Raw genomic sequence first — 19,616 nt, 5'->3', positions numbered from 1 at the left:
TTAAAGCCCATGAAGCATATGCGTCAAAGCTTCAATCCATTTTGAAAGTCTAAAATCTAAAAGAAACATTAACGCATATGTTGCATGCAAGTTTCGGGTAAATGAAGAAGAAAACTCAACGCCGGGAAGCCCGGAAAGCCAGAAATGAAGCAATAATCATTCAAAACTTCATCCGTGTAGGCAGGAAAGGTTGGGAAGTGTGATGTAATGTAGATAGGTGGCGCTATAGGCGCCACATGCTATTCATTATAATAAAGACAGTTGAAGAGTGAACATGTGTCTCTACAGGAAGGTTATAAAGAAATCCAAGAGGTCCCGATGCCACGCTGGTTGAACACAATCGAGTCCCTCCTATTCATTTCAATGTTGTTCCAAAATTGAGGTTATATATTTCCGGACTGTACTTTCACTGCACTTTTCTATGTGATCCCAGTGGATATTGGGGAGTTTCTTTCGCGATTTTTCATTTTTTTTTAAGATTCCCTACAAGTTGAAATGGGTCAAAATTGTTCTGCGATAGAGGATCAGCCGCATAAATTCCTTTGGAAAAAAATGAATCAAAAGTGTTCTTTGGAACACTTTTTTGAGACCCACTAAGCTCTCTTTTATTGTTTTTTTTGTATCTCTTGGGCGGAAAACGCTTTTTTCACTATTAATTATCTAATTACAGTGGGACCCCAGTACAACGACCACTCGGATGTACTCTTCGCACTCATTATTTTCAATGCGCGAGAGTAGTATAACCAAGTGGTCGTTGTACTGGGGTCCCACTGTAGATAAAAGGAACAAAAAAAGCGACATCCGGTTCGAAATGTGCACACAAGAAATATTTTTTGACGTTTTTGACACGCTTATTTTTGATAAAAACGCGATTTATTTTGTAATTCGTGCAATTCTTTTATCACGTGACGTCGCTTTATCATCCCGGAAAAAAATATTTTCACACGAAAATCATAAAAAACGTTAGAAAAAATTCAAAAAGTAAATCAAACAAATTATAGAGAATTTCGCCAAAACTTAATTTGTAGTTGAGAGGTCAGAATGAGGTCCGAAAAATTTGTTTTTCAAATAAAAGCCAAAATATTGGATCAAATTATTATGAAACTTTCTAGGCTTAGACAGGGGTATGAAGTGTAACTATACTGACAAAATTAGACAGATTTAGCCACTACTTTTTGAGATAAGTATTAAGTTTAATTTTTTCCCGATTCACCATTTTTTTTACCCTAGTTACTCCTACTAAAAAAAATCCAATTTATCGTGTACCGCTTGGACTAAATCAGAAATTTTTGACTAACCGCCAGTACTATGTCATAATTGTCAACAATTCTATCGTGTACCGCCTGTACTATCAGAACTAACCAGATGTTTTTCTTTTGAAGAAAAATAAGACTGTTTTGGATTTTCTCTGCATGAAAATCCCACTAACCGGCTTGTAAATGACTCCTGCCTGTGGTGGAGCATCTCCAGATAATTGAGTCGTGCGAGATGGTGAGAAAACTCCGGGAAATCCTTCCCAATTTGCCCCTGGCAGCGAAACATGGGTGAGGTTAAAAGTGATGACTAATTTCTCTCATTGATTGCAGGCTTCTTCCATTGAGGCTGCTGGCCAGAAGCTCTCCTACTGTGACATTGAGTCCCTCTGGTTGATTTTCAATGCCCCCGGGACGAGTAATGAGAAAAAACAGGAGATTGAGGCGAGACTGAGGCACTTCCAGCTACAGACTGATGCCTGGCAGCAGTGTTTGGCGCATTTGGGTGACTTTGGGGCTTCAATATGGTTCTTCAATGCCTCCACAGTGGAGGTGACCATCTGCCGGGCATGGGAGGGGCTCCCGGTGAGCAATCGTGTGGCTGTGAGGAGCACCCTGTGGGGGATTTATGTGAAAATGGGCTCAGGGGAGAGATTCCAGCGCAACAAAGTTGCCCAGCTGATTGCTTTGATTGGCAAGAGGGAATTCCCCCATGAACATCCGAGTTTTATGAGTGACGTTGCGGGTTTGCTGAAGGAACACTTTATGCTGGGAATTGTCCTCCTGCGGTCCACATCGGAGGAAGTTACGAGCACAAAGGAGGATGTAACGTGTGAGAGGAAGAGACAATTTCAGGCATGTGTGGGGGTGTGTGTACCTGAAATCTTTCGGCTTCTCAGTAAATTCCTCTCGGTGACATTGCACAGAGTTTCCGGACGTGGTGGGCAGCAAATCTTCGTGAATACCGGTGAGGTACGGCTGGAGGAGTATGAGAGGAATTTGGAGCGTGGGAGTGTGGAATTACTCACGTGTATTCAGCACATGCTGTCGTGGGTGCCATTTGAGCATGTACTGGATGACTTCCTACTGGGGGCTCTCTTTGAACTGGCCAAGTGGAACGCTGCCCATTCAAACGTGGCAACCTCCACCCTGACCACAATTTGTGAGCTCTTCTACCGCCAAAGCGCCATTCCGCACGTTGCCATTGCCACGGGGATCATGGCACTCCTGCAGGATGATCTGCGGAATGCCTCAGAGATGTATCAGGATAAATTGACTGAGCTTCTGCGGTTGTTTACAACGCAACAAACCTCCCGGTGGATTGCAGATGAAACCTTCCTCAATCTCCTTTGTGCTCTGCACAAGTTCACCTTTGCCGGCTACGGAGCCCTCGCTTTCACGGAACGCCTGGCAATTTGGACGCCAATCATTAAAACCCTCATCCCGAAGGGCTTCGGCACGTACTCTGAGCTCTTGATGAGCCTCGCTGCGGGCACAGTGAATAAGATGCAATTTCAGAATGATCAAACGGATGGATTTCTCGATCTTCTGGACAATTCCACATTGGACGATGATCTGGAGACGGAATGGCAGCATTTCCTCAATCAGTGCATTGAGACTGTGGCACTAATTGCCGAGGGTAGCCCTGAGCCTGTCCTGGAGATTGTCCTGAATGCCTGGAAGGCATCCTTTGAGGTTTTCCTCGTGATTGAGAAGGCCATAATAAGTGAATCGAGTCTCTGGACGAGTGCTTCCAAGTGCCACTACATCCACTGCGTCCTGCGTGATCTCTCATCCCTCTGTCAGACCCTCTCACGCCTCGTGCCCATCATTGAGGCCTGCTCTGAGCGTGTGTCTGAATTCGTTCTCACCGTGGCCATTGGACTGGTGCTTACGGTGAAATTCCTCGCCACGAAGAAGCCCTACCGGATGCCGTCATTCAGCAAGGAGATTCAGGCGGATTTTGCCGAGACACTGGCACAAATGCTGGCTGCCCTTCGTGGACTCCTCCCCTGGTCGACTGTGTTGAAATTCGATGCTTCCGTGAATTCCCTCATTGACGTTGTTGTGCAAATTCTCCTGCCCACGAATGTTCCGGAACCGAAAATTGTCACCTTGGCTGCTGCTCAGCTCCTCCTCAGCATTAGCTCAATTATGCGTCCGGGAGGGTTGCACGAGCAGAGCGGAATGCTCCAGCTCATCCACGCTGGGAGGAATCTTCCACATCTCGACCAGCAAACTAGTCAACTTGTTTTTCAATCCATCTGCAACTGCCTCATCCTTCCGCATGCAGGACAAAATGAAGTGCACAATGAAGCAATTCTCAGTCAACGTGCTCAACGTCTTGGGGAGTACATCAATACCCTGGCAAAGGATCTCCTGACCATTGGACTGTGCACATCAAAGGTCACCGAATGCGTCACGTCTGTCCTTCCAATCCTCCGGGAGATTCTCGATTACTACGAAAGTGCTGCATCGGCGACAAAACAAATCCTCCTGATGGCCTTCCGGGGAATTCTCGATAAGAGTTTACTCATCTACAATGAACAGTACCTCCAGGCACCGCCGCAACTCACCGACGCCGTTCTCACGTTTGCCTTAAGCACCATCCGGACGTTGCAAATTCAACTGGGCACAGAGAACATCCGGCACATCTTGAGTATTTTCTTCAATGCCTGCACAAAGAATACCTTCACGGAATCCCGAATGAAGTCCACGGAGACACTTTTGCAGATTTTCTGCCTCATTGTCCGGACTTCGCGTGCATCGGCCTTCCTGCCGGCAATCCTGGAGCTGACCCTGGATCACTTGGTGCCATTCCTCGTGCAGGAACGCAATTGGATGACAAAATCCGACATTGTGGCCACACTGTATGAGCTCTTTGATGCAATTCTCATCAATCACTGGAGCTATTTCTACAAGACAAGCGTTCTGCGTGGCCTTAAGACTGAACCACCGACTGAGGGTGAGAAGATTCAGCACAAGGAACGCTTCCTGGCCATTCTCACCATGTACGGCGATGCACTCGTGCAGAATGATCCGCACATTTGTCAGATTGTCCTGAAATCCCTGCAGGCGGTCAATGAGCACTGGAAGCTGTATCAGCGTGAAGCATTCCAGACCCACTTGCTGCCATCATTCCAATATACAATCATCAATTGCCTCCTAATGCCCGAGGGGGCACTCGTGTACGATCAGCTCATGCAGACACTCTTCACGATGGGTCAAGTTAGCACCCACACGCTCTATTCATCATTCCTAACGGCGGGATTCTCACCAGAGTCTGATGTTATCCGGGAGATTTGTGCGACGTCGGTGAGTAACATCCTTTTTGATGATTTTTCTTTCATTTCTTTGAGAAAAATTGTACGGGAAGAAATGCATTGCAGTGCCCCCGGGGGGCTTCCCGTATTCTTTTAAAGCATTTTCCAGGCAAAAATTTGCACAATTCTGCTTTTTGTTACAAATATTTTTCGAGGAAATTTTTCGAAAGAAAATATTTTCTCACGGATAGAAGTTTATTATCACGGATAGGAATAGATTCTCACGGATAGAAGTTTATTCTCACGGATAGGAAATGATTCTCACGGATAGGAATAGATTCTCACGGATAGAAGTTTATTGTCACGGATAGAGAATCATTCTCACGGATAGAAAATTATTCTCACGGATAGGAGTTTATTGTCACGGATAGGAATAGATTCTCACGGATAGAAGTTTATTATCACGGATAGAGAATCATTCTCACGGATAGAAAATTATTCTCACGGATAGAAGTTTATTGTCACGGATAGGAAATGATTCTCACGGATAGAAGTTTATTCTCACGGATAGAAAATTATTCTCACGGATAGAAAATTATTCTCACGGATAGAAGTTTATTATCACGGATAGAGAATCATTCTCACGGATAGAAAATTATTCTCACGGATAGAAGTTTATTATCACGGATAGGAATAGATTCTCACGAATAGAAGTTTATTCTCACGGATAGAAGTTTATTGTCACGGATAGGAATAGATTCTCACGGATAGAAAATTATTTTCACGAATAGAAGTTTATTCTCACGGATAGGAATAGATTCTCACGGATAGAAGTTTATTCTCACGGATAGGAAATGATTCTCACGGATAGAGAATCATTCTCACGGATAGAAAATTATTCTCACGGATAGAAGTTTATTGTCACGGATAGGAATAGATTCTCACGGATAGAAGTTTATTCTCACGGATAGGAAATGATTCTCACGGATAGAAAATTATTCTCACGGATAGAAGTTTATTGTCACGGATAGGAAATGATTCTCACGGATAGAAGTTTATTCTCACGGATAGAAAATTATTCTCACGGATAGAAAATTATTCTCACGGATAGAAGTTTATTATCACGGATAGAGAATCATTCTCACGGATAGAAGTTTATTATCACGGATAGGAATAGATTCTCACGAATAGAAGTTTATTCTCACGGATAGGAAATGATTCTCACGGATAAGAATAGATTCTCACGGATAGAAAATTATTCTCACGGATAGAAGTTTATTGTCACGGATAGGAAATGATTCTCACGGATAGAAGTTTATTCTCACGGATAGAAAATTATTCTCACGGATAGAAAATTATTCTCACGGATAGAAGTTTATTATCACGGATAGAGAATCATTCTCACGGATAGAAAATTATTCTCACGGATAGAAGTTTATTATCACGGATAGGAATAGATTCTCACGAATAGAAGTTTATTCTCACGGATAGGAAATGATTCTCACGGATAGGAATAGATTCTCACGGATAGAAAATGATTCTCACGGATAGAAAATTATTCTCACGGATAGAAGTTTATTGTCACGGATAGGAATAGATTCTCACGGATAGAAGTTTATTATCACGGATAGAGAATCATTCTCACGGATAGAAAATTATTCTCACGGATAGGAGTTTATTGTCACGGATAGGAATAGATTCTCACGGATAGAAGTTTATTATCACGGATAGGAACTGAATCTCACGGATAGAAAATTATTCTCACGAATGTAGTACCGCTGGTACTAACTGTCATGGTATAGGACAGATTGGCTTATGTGTGTGGGGTTGGCGAGAGTCTTAAGGTGACTCTCTCTCCCAACCACCGTAGTACGGTTGGCTCAGTTACTCGTGGGCCATGGGGTCGTACGGACGGACTCACCCCCATAAGTCTGAATCGTAGTACCTGGCTATGACAATTGGTATCTCATTGTCAGGTATTTTACACGAATAGAAGTTTATTCTCACGGATAGGAATAGATTCTCACGGATAGAAGTTTATTGTCACGGATAGGAATAGATTCTCACGGATAGAAAATTATTCTCACGGAAAGAAGTTTATTCTCACGGATAGAAAATTATTCTCACGGATAGAAGTTTATTATCACGGATAGGAAATGATTCTCACGGATCGGTTTTTTGTGACAAGAAAAACAGAATTGTGTAAATTTCCGCCTAGAAAATGCATTAACACTACAACGCATTTTTTCCCGTATTTCTCACTTTTTTGCACAAGAAAAGGTTGCTTTGAGGTTATGTCTGCGTAAAAAAGTCACCTTCAAAAAGTTGCATCGCGAAGACGTCAACCAAAATTCACGACCGTCTGTTCTGAGCCATTGAGAATCAAAACCTCAAAAAGTACTCAATTCAAGCCTAGAAAGTATACTTTTAAGTCTAAAAGGTATTAAATTCAATCTGAAAACAAGTTATTAGATTTTCTGTCCTAAAAAAGCTTAAATTGAAGAGCAAAAAGATTGAAAGTACTAAACTCTAGCCAAACAAGTACTAAATACAAGCAGAATTTAGTACTATTATTTTTTTCTGACTGTTGATAATGACATCGTTAATCCTGAAACTCCATGCAGTTAAACAAAAATCAAGATCTTTTGAAATCTTGACTCCAGAATACGAATCAATATTTCGAGGGCGGAAAGTGTGCCAAACATCCCCTAAGTTCGCCCCTGATTTCCTTGATGAATTTTTGGCTCAATAACTTCTTGAATTTTCATTTCAGGATCTCCCGACCTTTTCATTCCGCATGGGGTACCTAATTCAAGACACACGCTGTGGCCAGAACTCCAAGGCACTCACTGAATCATGAGAAGGACTACGCTGCCCCTTCACTGCTGGTGATCCCCCCTGAGAAAATCCATTTTTTAGAAGAAAAAGAAAAACTCCCCTCTTGCATTTGTTTTTTTTTTCAATAGAATGTATTTGATAATTTCGGAGCAAAGCGTTTATCACAATGAAAATCTCTCTCTTTCTCTCACGTGCCCACGCACCAAGGAAGGATTAGGGTGGTTGTGTGGGGGGGCTGAGGTGCTTCTATGGCGTCTGCGGGAGCGCCTTGCTAAAGTATGGCGCTGTATTCTGCACAAGGAGCGTGTGGCAGACATCACAGACACGCGCTGGTCGTCTATGGGGCCCCGATGGGACACTCTTGCTCAGGCATTTATCACAAAAGATGGCCCCACAGTGCCGACAGTGCTGCTTCCGCTTTGTCACTGTGAATGAGCCCTTGCAGTTTGTGCACTGATCCACATCCTCATCATCCTGCCAGCGTACCCGTTGATCTTCCACCCGGAATCTCTCCAATTGAACCTTTAAGAAAAAAACAGAAAGTTCCGGAAGTTTCATTTAGAGAGGTGTTTCGGCTTCGGAAAAGGAGGCTTTTGGGGCTCACCTGGAGTGTCTGGGAGAGTCTGACAAAATCCTGCTGAACTGCCTCCCCATTGGCGAGATTTTGCTGCAATTCTGTCACCTTCCCCTTCAAGTCTGCATTCAATTTCTCCAATTTGGTCTGAAAGGAAGTTTATAATTTTCCGGAAGGTTTCTCTTGAGAATTGAATAATTTACTCACATTGTGTGCCCGGAGATCAATAACTTGCTCCCGTAGCTCTGAAGATTCCTTCTTGTAGTCCATCTCTTTGCGTTCCAGCTCCTCCTTGACGGTCGTGAGGTGCCTCTCCTTGGCCGTTGATCCCTTCAGCTGAAGTTCCAAGCTACGAATATTCGCCACAACTTCACGTTCATACGCCTGACGTTCCTTGTAGAAGGTCTCCAGTTGATCACGCAAAAGTTGTGATTCATCGCGCAAACTTATGCTCTTTGTCTGCTCAAATTCACACCCAACACGTGCCTCAATGAGACTCTGATGTACCTGCAGGAGCATCTCTTGGAGCTCCTCAACTGTGTCCGGAAGGTTAATTTCTTGATTTTGAATCTCCTCCGATGTGGCCAAGTATTTCCCAGCTAGAATGTCATTGTCACGCTGAAGGGACTCCAAGTGCCGGTGGACACTTTCACGTTCGTGCGTGAGCTTCAGTAGCTCCTGATTTATCTCATCCTTTATCTCATTGTAGTGCCTCTGGAGGTGCGCGAAGGAATCCTCCGTTTTCTTCATATGCTCCGTCAGGGAGGCCACTTCGTTCTTATGCTGTTCCCTCTTCTCCTGCCACTGTGCCTCCAATTCCCGCCTCAGGGCACCTTCACGTGCAAAATCCTCCTTCAGACGTTCCACCTGCTTCTGAATTTGTTCCGTTTTGCTCTTTTCTCGTTGAATGTCTTCCTGTGCTTGCACCAGTTGCATTTCGTAGTTCTTGCACATTTCACAGGGATTGTCAGTGAGTGTTTTCACGTCCCCTTTGGGCTGTACATCCTTTGGGAGGCTTCCGGAAGAGGTGTCAACTTGGGAGCCACCACGGAGTGATTGAAGTTCCTCATCTGTGGCACGAAGTTTCTCCTTGAGGGCTTTAATCTCCTCCTCTAGGGGTACAACAAGACTCCTCAGGACTTCAGCATCCTCCTGAGCCTACAAAATCAAGGGAAATTCTTTACAAGATTCTCGCAAAAACTGCCCAAAATTTCGTTTAAAACTTCCGGAAATCCTTCATCCCGGAATTGCGCTTAAGTTTAAATTCAATTAAGGAACAAAAGAAAAGGAATTTTGAAGAGATAAAAGTGGATTACCTACATATTTGTTTACCTTCCGCATGGAATCCTCGAGGGTGTCATCCCGTGAGTCTGCACCCAATTTCCTTGCAATCTTCTTCACTTGACTAAGCACGGGGGCAAGGCTCGGTGATTCCTGCTGTGAAACAATGCGAAAGGAGGTCACCGTCAATGTTCCGGAAAGCTCAAGAAAAGAGAAACTTCCTAACCTGATTGCTGAGCATTTCTTTTAAATTGAAATTCTCCTGCCGGATGCGTTCGTACTCCTCGTAGAAACGCTTATGGTCATCCTTGAGGCTACTCGACTCATCAAGTGTCTCCTGCACAAGTTGCCGGAGCGATGCGAGCTCCTCCTGTGCCTTCAGCTCCTGATTTTGCATTTCATTCTCTTTGCGATATTCCGCCACAATTAGTTGACTCTTTGCCTCGTCGAGTTCTTTGGTAAGGGCCTCAATCTTCTCCGTGTGCTTCCTGCATTCACCTACAAGGAAGAGGAGTCATTTAATGCCCCCACAGAGAGCCCCAGAGGATGGTGCAGGAAATGAACTCACCTTCCTTTTGCAAATACAATTCTCGCATCTTGGCACGTTGTCCATTGAATTCCTCGCGTAATTTCTTAATCTCCATCTCCAACTTTGCATCCTCCACCACGGCTGCATCATCTTCACTCACTTCTGCTACTTTTTCATCCATTTTTTTGCACAGAAATCCCAGAAAATCACGATTTTCACAAGAAAAACTTTCATCCAAATTCCGCTGCTTGCACCAGCCAATGTCGCAACTGTTGTCAATCCATCATCTTTTACAACAGCTGCTGTTGCAAGCAGCGAAAGTGGTCAATTTTCCGCGAAATGTGACGGAAAATTTAAATTTCCTTAAACCGTTTCTGTAGAGAACTTTCAATTTTCCGACTTTGGGGTAATTTTCTCATTTTTCGATTTCTTTGTGCTTTTCCAATGATTATTTTCTGTTGAGGAAGTATAAAAAAATCAATTTTCCCGCGAAATGTAACGAAAAATGTAAATAATTTCTTTAACCGTTTATGTTTTCAGTTTTCTTACAAATAACTTACAATTTTCCGACATTTTCTCGTTTTTTTGACTTCTTTGTGCTTCTCTGATGATTTTTTGCCGTTGAAAAAGCATAAAAAAAGACAAAAGAGAGAAAAAACTCAATTTTCCCGCGAAAAATTCGCGGCAAACCCTCTGTACGAAAGAGACAACAATAAAAAAAAAGCATTTTCTCTGTCTCACTTTCTCCCAACTAACAACATCTGCAGCCAACTTCACAACATTGACCGCTCTATCTGGGACACCTTAACAACAATTTGTCGCTTTTCCGTGAAAACTTTGTGCCGAAAAAACCGTGAAAAATTCTGTGTTTTTGCATTTTCCCCAGAGCATTTAGCAACAAGACGTCGCGATGGCGTCCTACCAAATCGCCAATTTACTAGATAAGGTGAGAAAAGCTCCATTGAAGGAGGAAAATTGCATTTAAAATCTCCATCAATTCTTTGCATGGATTTTTGTGAATTTTCACTGGATTTTTCATAAATTCTATGGTTTTTCCTCCCTTGATTTTCTTTAAATTCTTCCAATTGTTTTTCTTGATCAATTTTCTTATGTTTGGCATGAAAAATTAAAGAAAATCTTCCAGGAATTTTAGCATAAAAATTCCAGAAAAAAGCTTCATTTTTTGCCACAAAGAAAATGTCATTGTTTTTTGTTTTTCTCTCATTTTCTTCGAAGAAAATGCAAAAATTCACTGAATTTGGGCTTTTTATAAATGAAAATGGAGCTAGATTGTAATTTTTGATGAGAAAATTGCATGTAATTGTGCAAAAATAGCCCCGGTTCGACATAACCTCACTTTTGTCAAAGGAATTTTTTTTAATGAGCTTCTCTATTTTTCATCCATTGCGGGGGCGCTTGGGCACTGGGATTAGATGACGTCCAATGACAAGGACTTCCGTTTTATGGCTACGAATGATTTAATGACGGAACTGCAGAAGGACAGCATCAAATTGGATGATGAATCGGAGAAGAAGGTCGTCCGGATGGTGTTGCGGCTGCTTGAGGATAAGAATGGTGAGGTACAGAACCTGGCGGTGAAGTGCCTGGGGCCGCTCGTTATTAAGGTCAAGGAGAACCAAGTGGAGACAATAGTGGATTCCCTGTGTGCCAATATGGTGAGCAACAAGGAGCAACTGCGTGATATCTCCAGCATTGGCCTCAAGACGGTTATCTCGGAGCTGCCACAGACATCCAATTCACTCGCCCCGAATGTCTGCCAGAGAATCACTGGGAAGTTGAGCAATGCAATCGAGAAGGAAGACGTTAGCGTGCAACTCGAAGCATTGGACATCCTATCGGATCTCTTGTCGCGCTTCGGGGATCTCCTGGTGCCATTCCACGACACTATCCTCAAGGCACTCGTACCACAGCTCGGGTCGCAGCGTCAAGCTGTCCGGAAGAGGACTATTGTGGCACTATCGCATCTCCTGACTTCCTGCAGCAATAGCGCCTACAATAAAGTCATTGAGCACTTGCTGGAGGGACTGAAGAAGCCACAAAATACCAGCACCATTCGCACCTACATCCAGTGTCTTGCATCCATTTGGTGAGTCAGCTAATTTTCAAGGAAAATTCCCTTTTCTAACCTTCCGGAAATGTTTTTTTTTTGCAGCCGTCAAGCAGGACATCGTCTGTGTAATCACATTGATCGCGTTATGGTGCTCCTGAATGAGTACAGTCAGCGGGAGGATGATGAATTACGTGAATTCTGCCTCCAGGCATGTGAAGCCTTCATTCAGCGATGCCCCGAAGCCATTGTTCCCCACATACCAAGCGTAAGTCTCCCGGAAATGTTTCTCAAAATCTCTGGGATAATTCCTTTATTAGTTGGTATACCACAATCGTGGCCAACACCAAGTATTGTAATCATCGGAAAAACCAATCACCTCAGATCAGCTTCAAACTTGGTACAAGTAATGGTGGTGGAAAATTTTTGATCCGGCCGGCCGGTCACCCGAAATTTGCCTTTTATCTCGAGACTTCCGGTTTAAAGTTTTTTTTATAGAAAAGTTGGTGTAAATCGTGTAAATTTTCATTTTTTCGCATTTTAAAAATCCAAGATGGCCGCCATCCGCCATTTTGAACTACAGTCAACCACTTCCCTTATAGCTAGAGGTCTGAAATTTTAGTATGTTGTACAACTCAGTGAGATGTTTTCATCAACAAATCATACTTGAAAATCGGTCAAGCCGTTTAGCAATTATGGCGGCCTAAAGCAAAAAGGGTTTTTTCGATATAACTCGAGAACGGCTTGATCGATTTTGACCAACTCAAGCTCAAATGAAAGGTTTCAAGAAGCCCTACAACTTTCTAGAAAGTGACCGCTAGGGGGCCAAAAATCGAAAATAAAATTTTTGATGAGTCTTCGATGAATATCTCGAAAACGCCATTATCGATTTGGTTCATTTTATGATATATTATAGCCTACTATAACATCTATTTATAAAAAAAAAACTAAAAAAATTTATGTCGCCATTTTGAAAATATGGAGTTTCAACTTTGACATGTCATATCTCGGGTTCTACAAGTCCGATTTTGATCAACTCAAGCGCAAATGAAAGGTTTCGTGAAACCCTACAAATGTCTAAAACATTGCAACTTCGAGAAATGACCACGAGAGGCGCTAAAGTCAAAATCAAAATTTTCGAAAATTTCGAACTCGAATATTTCGAAAACGCCATTATCGATTTACTTCATATTTTAATATGTTATAGTTGAGGTTAAGACCTTTCCAACGATAGCTCAAAATCGAAAATCTATGGAGCCGTTCCCGAGATATGGCGTTTTAAAGATTTCTTGGGGGATGACTTTTCAACTTTTCCTGACTTTGCGCGTATTTAAATTAATTTACGCTCTAGTTTGCTCTCACAAAATTGGTACACTGAAAGAAACACAGCTCTCGTAAGCTTGGTCAGCTTACCAGTACATTTATCTTTGAAATTGCTGAATTTCATGAAAAAAATAACTTTGCCTACTAATACGGCTCACAAATTAAATTACAACGCATAGACTAATCCATCCGCGTTGTGGTATACCAACTCTTATAACTGGACGCGTTATGATTGACTTCTTGATTGCATTGATTGCTTGCAGATTGTTGCCCTGTGCCTGGACTACGTGACCTACGACCCAAATTACAACTACGAGGCTGATGATGGGGATGCGGGGGTGTCGATGGATACGGAGGAGGAGGAGGATGTGGATAGTGAGGAGTACAGCGATGATGACGACATGAGCTGGAAGGTACGTCGTTCGGCTGCCAAATGCCTCGAATCGGTCATTTCGACGCGCCACGAACTCCTGGAGGAGTTCTACAGGACCCTCTCACCGGCTCTCATTGCACGCTTCAAGGAGCGCGAGGAGAATGTCAAATCGGACATTTTTCACGCCTACATTGCCCTCCTGAAGGCCACACGTCCCAGCGAAGATGCCACCCACGATCCGGATTCAATGGAACAAGTTCCGGGCCCTATAAGTATGCTGCAGGATCAAGTGCCGGAAATTGTGCGAGCTATTCAGCCGTTAATGCGGGAGAAATCCGTTAAGACACGCCAGGATTGCTTTCTGCTGCTGCGTGAGCTGTTGAATGCCCTTCCGGGCGCTTTGGCGAAGCATGTGGATCAACTAATGCCGGGAATTAATTACTCATTGAGCGATAAGAATTCCACGTCAAATATGAAAATTGATGCATTGAGCTTTGTCTGCTGCATGCTTCAGGGGCACAATCCGCAAGTTTTTCATCCGCACATCCAGCTCCTTGTGCCGCTGGTGGAGAATGCGGTGTTTGATCCATTCTACAAAATTGCCACGGAGGCTCTGTTGGTGCTGCAGCAACTCGTGAAGGTGATTCGCCCCCTCAATGTGGAGACGAGTTTTGATTTTACACCTTTTGTGCCGCAATTGTACAACTGTACGCTGCAGAAGCTTCGTTCACCGGAAGTGGATCAAGAGGTGAAGGAACGTGCGATTGCCTGTATGGGGCAGATTATTGCAAACATGGGTGATGTCCTGCGCACGGAGCTGACAACGTGCTTGCCACTGTTTATGGAGAGATTGCGAAATGAAGTGACCCGATTGAGTTCCGTGAAGGCACTCACGATGATTGCAGCATCCCCATTGAGGGTGAATTTATCCCCAATTCTTGCGGATGTAATTCCCACACTTGGGTCATTTTTGCGTAAAAATCAACGTGCATTGAAGCTGAATTCGCTCACATTGCTGGACACATTGGTGATTAATTACAGCCAATTCTTCAATCCGGAACTCCTCAAGACGGCAATTCAGGAAGTTCCGCCCCTTTTGTCTGAATCTGATCTCCATGTGGCACAGCTATCGCTTGTTTTCCTCACATCGGCGGCACAGCAACAACCACAGGCGGGTGTGTACGAGGCGATTCTTCCGGAAGTGATGACACTCGTACGATCACCCCTCCTGCAGGGAACAGCCCTCAATTGCACGCTACGTTTCTTCCAAGCGCTCGTGCAGGCGAATCTCCCACGTTTGAGCTACAACTACCTTCTTGAGCTCCTTATGGCGCCGGTGATTAATCAGCAGGCACCTGGGCAGGTTCTGCACAAGCAAGCCTATCATTCATTGGCAAAATGCGTCGCAGCGATTACTCTTCAGGTTCCCGCACAAGCTGAACCCGTTGCAGCGCAGCTCCTTCATGATATTCAAGAGCGCAAAAGTGACACCTACCTGGTGTTTTGTCTCCTAACAATTGGGGAGATTGGGCGACATTTCAATCTCAGTAGCATCGAAATGCTCCCACAGTGCATCCTAAATTGCTTTGCAGCACAAAGTGAGGATGTTAAGGCGGCTGCAAGTCATGCCCTGGGGGCTGTTGCAGTGGGAAATCTCAATTGCTACCTCCCGTTCATCCTCACGGAGATTGAGGCACAGCCAAAGCGTCAATATCTCCTGCTGCACTCCCTCAAGGAGGTTATTTCATCACTTTCCCTCACAAAGGGTGGTCTTGAGCAACTTATCCCATCTGTCCCGTCAATTTGGACGCAACTCTTCAAGCATTGCGAATGCTCTGAGGAGGGATCACGGAATGTTGTGGCTGAATGTCTCGGGAAGCTTGTTCTCGTTCTTCCGGATGAGCTTCTGCCGCGTCTGCAGCAAGCCCTGAAGAGCGATAGCCCCCTCATGCGTACCGCTGTGGTGTCCTCAATTAAATTCACAATCTCCGATCAACCACAACCAATTGATCCTCTTCTGCGGCAGTGCATTGGGCAATTCCTCTATGCGCTGCAAGACCCGGAGCCAGCGGTACGACGTGTGGCACTTGTGGCATTCAATTCAGCTGTACACAATAAACCGAGCCTCGTGCGTGATCTCCTTCCGGAACTCCTTCCGCAATTGTACTCAGAAACGAAGATAAAGAAAGAATTGATCAGGGAAGTGGAGATGGGACCCTTCAAGCATACCGTTGACGATGGCCTGGACATCCGGAAGGCGGCATTTGAGTGCATGTACACACTGCTGGAGCAGGGATTGGATCGTGTGGACATCATGCAGTTTCTAGAGCATGTCCAAGCGGGTCTAAAGGATCACTACGATATCAAAATGTTAACTTACTTAATGACAGCACGTCTAGCTCAACTATGTCCAACAGCAGTGCTTCAGAGTAAGTCATTTTTGCTTTAATTTTCGGCATTATCAGAAAACTAAAAAAATCGGAAATTGAATAGACTCTGTAAGTTAGGAAGTTTCGATTTTTTCTTAGCTAAAGGAAATTCGCCTTAAGTCAGATCTGAGTTTTTCTAAACCAGAATGAACTTCTTTAAGTCTAGACTACAATTTTCTTCAAATTAAGTTTAGCCGTTGGTGTTTGGGTTTGTGTGGTTTGTCTGAAACCAAGGGTTACCTATGTTGGGCAGGCTTTAGCTAGAGGCCAGACGAAGATGGTTCCGGAACTCCACGTATTGGGGGTTTCTAAGGGGCCAAGATTCCCTTAAAGAAGAAAAAACTTGTTACGAACTCTAATACAGTGCCTCGGATTGGATCGGATTCTCGAAGACGACCTAGGCACCGTCTGGGCCGGAGGTTGGCGAGAGATAGCCAAGAATGGAGAGCGCTGGTGAGGAAGGACGAGTCCCTTAATGGAACGTGAGACTAGATCAATTCCCGTAGGGAACCAGTCTTAAGCCATTAAAGAAGAAGAAGTTTTTAAAGTCAGTCCAAAGATTTTTAAGCAAGACCTTTGTTGTAGACTAGAGTAGTTTTTTTAAGGCCAGGCATTTATGGTTTTAAAGTTAGATCAGGCTGAACTGAGGCCGAATTCGTCTTAAAAGTCTGACCTAAAGGAACTACAAGGTTCGGCTTAAAGAAATAGGTCTGGCTTAAAAAACGGCTAAGGTTTCGTAAGAAGTTAAAAATTTCAAGTATCTGGGAGTCATTTTAGATAATAAATTAACCTTTGATGAACACATAGTTAGTCTAATAAGTAAGCTTTCTGCAATCTCTGGCACACTAAGAAGAAAAAAATGTAAAAAATTACCTTTAAAACTGTCTAAAGTCTTGTATCATGCATTGGGAGAGTCTGTTTTGTCGTACGGTGCCCAGGTGTGGGGCTGTACTAAACAAGAAAATGTTAAAAAAGTAGAAAGGGCACAAAATAAGTTAATTAAGTCAATTTTCAACCTTAATAAATTTACAAGAAGCTCATATATTTACAAACATTATAAACTGAAACCAATTAAAGAAATAATTAAATTGCATCAAATCACACATATACACAAAAAGAAAAACAATTATATACACACGCAAAACAAAATAACACTAAAAGAAACAGGAGTGACTAGACGCAAAACTATCGTTAAAAATATTTTCCCTCGAACAACAAAGTTTGGTATTCACTCAGTCAAATTTCAATCTATTACACACTATAATAATTTAGATGAAGAAATAAGAAAATGTATAAATTTAAAAGAATTTAAAAATCTAATATCAAAAGGATGAATTCTCACAATGTTTAGGGCTCCCGGTCGATCGCAACTCTTAAACTTTTCATATGACTGTAAAATTTATGTATAGTCCATAAGGAATCTTTATGTTCACTGGGCATTAATAAAGTAATTCTATTCTATTCTATTCTAAGTCAGGCTTAAGTTTTTAAGTCAAACTTACATTTTTTGATGAGTTTCACAATTTACAATTGTTCAAGATAAAGCTTTTAAGGTTTTAATAGTTAAAACAGGCTAGATCTTTAATGCACTTAACCCTACCCCAGCATGACTGGTAATAAAACTGAAGACTGGTTTAAGTAAAATTAAATGAATGAATGAATTTAGGACGTAATTTTTAATATTACGGACATTTAAAAATTTAGGGGGTGTGTGGGAGGTAGGTAGGTAAAATCTCCGGGTCAGAATGTAATGTGAGGTGGTAACCCTAATCCCAGAAAGGTTCTTTTTAAGGGTTAAGAGATTTTTTTTTAAAGAAATTCTTATTTTATTTTTGCAGGACTCGATCAATTTGTGGATCCACTGAGAGCCACGTGTACGCTGAAAGTTAAAGCGAATTCCGTAAAGCAGGAGTATGAGAAGCAAGATGAGCTCAAGAGGTCTGCACTGAGAGCTGTAGCTGCCCTAGCTTCAATCCCCAAAGCTGGTAAGTTGAGATTTAAAAAAAAAGTTTGTTTTTAAAAATAATTTTAAATTAATTTCCAATTTTGCAGATAAAAATCAACATTTGAGTGAATTCTTGACGCTCATCAGGGGTACACCGGATCTGCAGACGCTCTTTGAGTCAGTTCAGAAGGATACGTCGGTAAATAGCAATACGGATTCAGGTATAAGTATGGATCAAAGCTAAAAAGTCCCTAAGAAAAAAACAAGTCTGCGTGGAGAAATCTGAGTTTGAAACGCGATTAAAAAAAGATATTTCTTGATTTATTTTTCTTCTTTCTGATATTACAAATAGTTCTTTTTTTTTTTAATTTGAAAAAATAAATAAATGGAAAATTGAGTCGAGAAAAAAACTTAAAAACAAAACGATGATTTTATTAATTTTCTCTTGCTTGAAAAAAGGTAAAAAGTGATGAAAATAAAAGATAAATTGTTGTTTTGATATTATACAATTTATTTACTCATTATCTTGTCAAATATATATAATTTTTTTTAATAAAAAGGGTGTGTAATATCTCACAAAGAAAGATAAAAACAAATCTCTCAGCTTAAGAACATTTAGTTTTGTTTTTTTTTTCAATATAAATTCTCATTTGCGCTGAAATTCTTTTTTCTAAATATATTTTTTCTCATACAATGCGCTTAATATCCTTTTTAAAAATTTTCCTTAAAACCCATTTTTTTTTTTTAATAATAATAAAAACTTATTTTGGACTACAAAAAAAAAGGAAAAAAAGAAAAGGGAGTTCAGAAGGAAAATTTTAGGGACTGCCGAGGGATTAATTTGTAATAACAATGAAATATTAAGTACGTACATACAATAAAAATTGATAAATAAAGTAAAATATTAAAAAAAAAAAGAAATCATTCAATCAATTTTCACGAGACATTTTTTTTTCTTTTTTGCTGGTATTTACTTCAGAATTTTTTTTTCAGAGGTTTTTCTTCTTTCAGAATTTCTTTTTCACTTTCCTTCGTTTTTTTTTCTTTAGCTACAGAGAAAGGCGATAATACATTTTATATAAAGTAAGTATTAATAATTCTTCTAACGTTTCCTCATTTACAGAAGATTTTTCTTTTCAATTATTGTTGTTTTTTTTAAATATTTATTTCTCAGAATATTTTTATTTTTTCTTAAATCTCTGTAAATGCCATCACTTTTCCCAACAGATTTTTCTTTAAATTATTTTCTGTGAGTCTCTTGTCGATGTTTTGTTTATCTCATTCTTTCCAAGGGATGGTTTGATATTATTATAAAAAAAAAGATTTACAAATCAGATTGTCCTGGACCTGGAAGAAAATTAAAAATTTTCATTAAAAAATTAAACTTTTTCAGGTAATTTGGAAGAGAACTATCTCTACTATAGAGTGGCGCATAAGTTAATGCATGATTTAAGGCTGCTTTACATGCAAAATCATGCATTAACTTATGCGCCACCTAGTATAAATAAGGCATTTTTTTAAGACTTAAGGTAGATTACTCTGATGGAAATTTTATTAAAAAAAAGGAATGAAAACTTTGCTTAAAAAAACAGAAATTATTAAAAATCTTTTAAAAATCGAATTTCAACTAGATTTTCTATTTTATTTATCCGTAACTAATTCATGTAAAGGTTATCAAGTTTAAGAAGGAACTTAAAACCGATTTAAAACAGTTAAGGATCCAGAAGCAAAAAGAATAAT

General features: G+C 41.4%; 3 protein-coding genes across 6 annotated transcripts; 2 read left to right on the top strand and 1 right to left on the bottom strand.

Moving 5' to 3' along the window:
• The first annotated feature begins 1,324 nt into the window (after nt 1-1,324).
• On the top strand, nt 1,325-7,527 carry LOC129788811 (exportin-6). Its single transcript, XM_055825148.1, has 3 exons — nt 1,325-1,491; nt 1,587-4,568; nt 7,290-7,527. The coding sequence occupies exons 1-3, from the start codon at nt 1,489-1,491 to the stop codon at nt 7,374-7,376; spliced, it is 3,072 nt and encodes a 1,023-aa protein (XP_055681123.1). The 5' UTR covers nt 1,325-1,488; the 3' UTR covers nt 7,377-7,527.
• LOC129788812 (rab GTPase-binding effector protein 1) lies at nt 7,463-10,018 on the bottom strand. Of its 4 annotated transcripts, none has more exons than XM_055825149.1 (6): nt 9,778-10,018; nt 9,436-9,707; nt 9,249-9,365; nt 8,136-9,086; nt 7,959-8,075; nt 7,463-7,876 (listed from the first exon to the last, which is right to left on the bottom strand). In XM_055825149.1, exons 1-6 carry the CDS (start codon nt 9,917-9,919, stop codon nt 7,601-7,603), a joined length of 1,875 nt encoding a protein of 624 aa, XP_055681124.1. In that variant the 5' UTR covers nt 9,920-10,018; the 3' UTR covers nt 7,463-7,600. The 4 variants fall into 4 exon arrangements, with proteins under 4 accessions (XP_055681124.1, XP_055681127.1, XP_055681126.1 ...); XM_055825152.1 differs by having other exon boundaries at nt 9,261-9,362; nt 9,778-10,017; XM_055825151.1 differs by having other exon boundaries at nt 9,261-9,365; nt 9,778-10,016.
• Nucleotides 10,019-10,472: 454 nt separating this feature from the next.
• LOC129788810 (cullin-associated NEDD8-dissociated protein 1) lies at nt 10,473-18,797 on the top strand. Its single transcript, XM_055825147.1, has 6 exons — nt 10,473-10,684; nt 11,172-11,845; nt 11,912-12,074; nt 13,393-15,931; nt 17,770-17,916; nt 17,984-18,797. Exons 1-6 carry the CDS (start codon nt 10,649-10,651, stop codon nt 18,118-18,120), a joined length of 3,696 nt encoding a protein of 1,231 aa, XP_055681122.1. The 5' UTR covers nt 10,473-10,648; the 3' UTR covers nt 18,121-18,797.
• Nucleotides 18,798-19,616: the final 819 nt, after the last annotated feature.

The sequence above is a fragment of the Lutzomyia longipalpis genome, chromosome 2 (genome assembly GCF_024334085.1).
Source record: "Lutzomyia longipalpis isolate SR_M1_2022 chromosome 2, ASM2433408v1".
In the NCBI taxonomy this organism is placed as follows: Eukaryota; Metazoa; Arthropoda; class Insecta; order Diptera; family Psychodidae; genus Lutzomyia; species Lutzomyia longipalpis.
The sequence above is the reverse complement of the archived record's forward strand: the minus strand, read 5'-3'. Positions and strand labels throughout refer to the sequence as shown.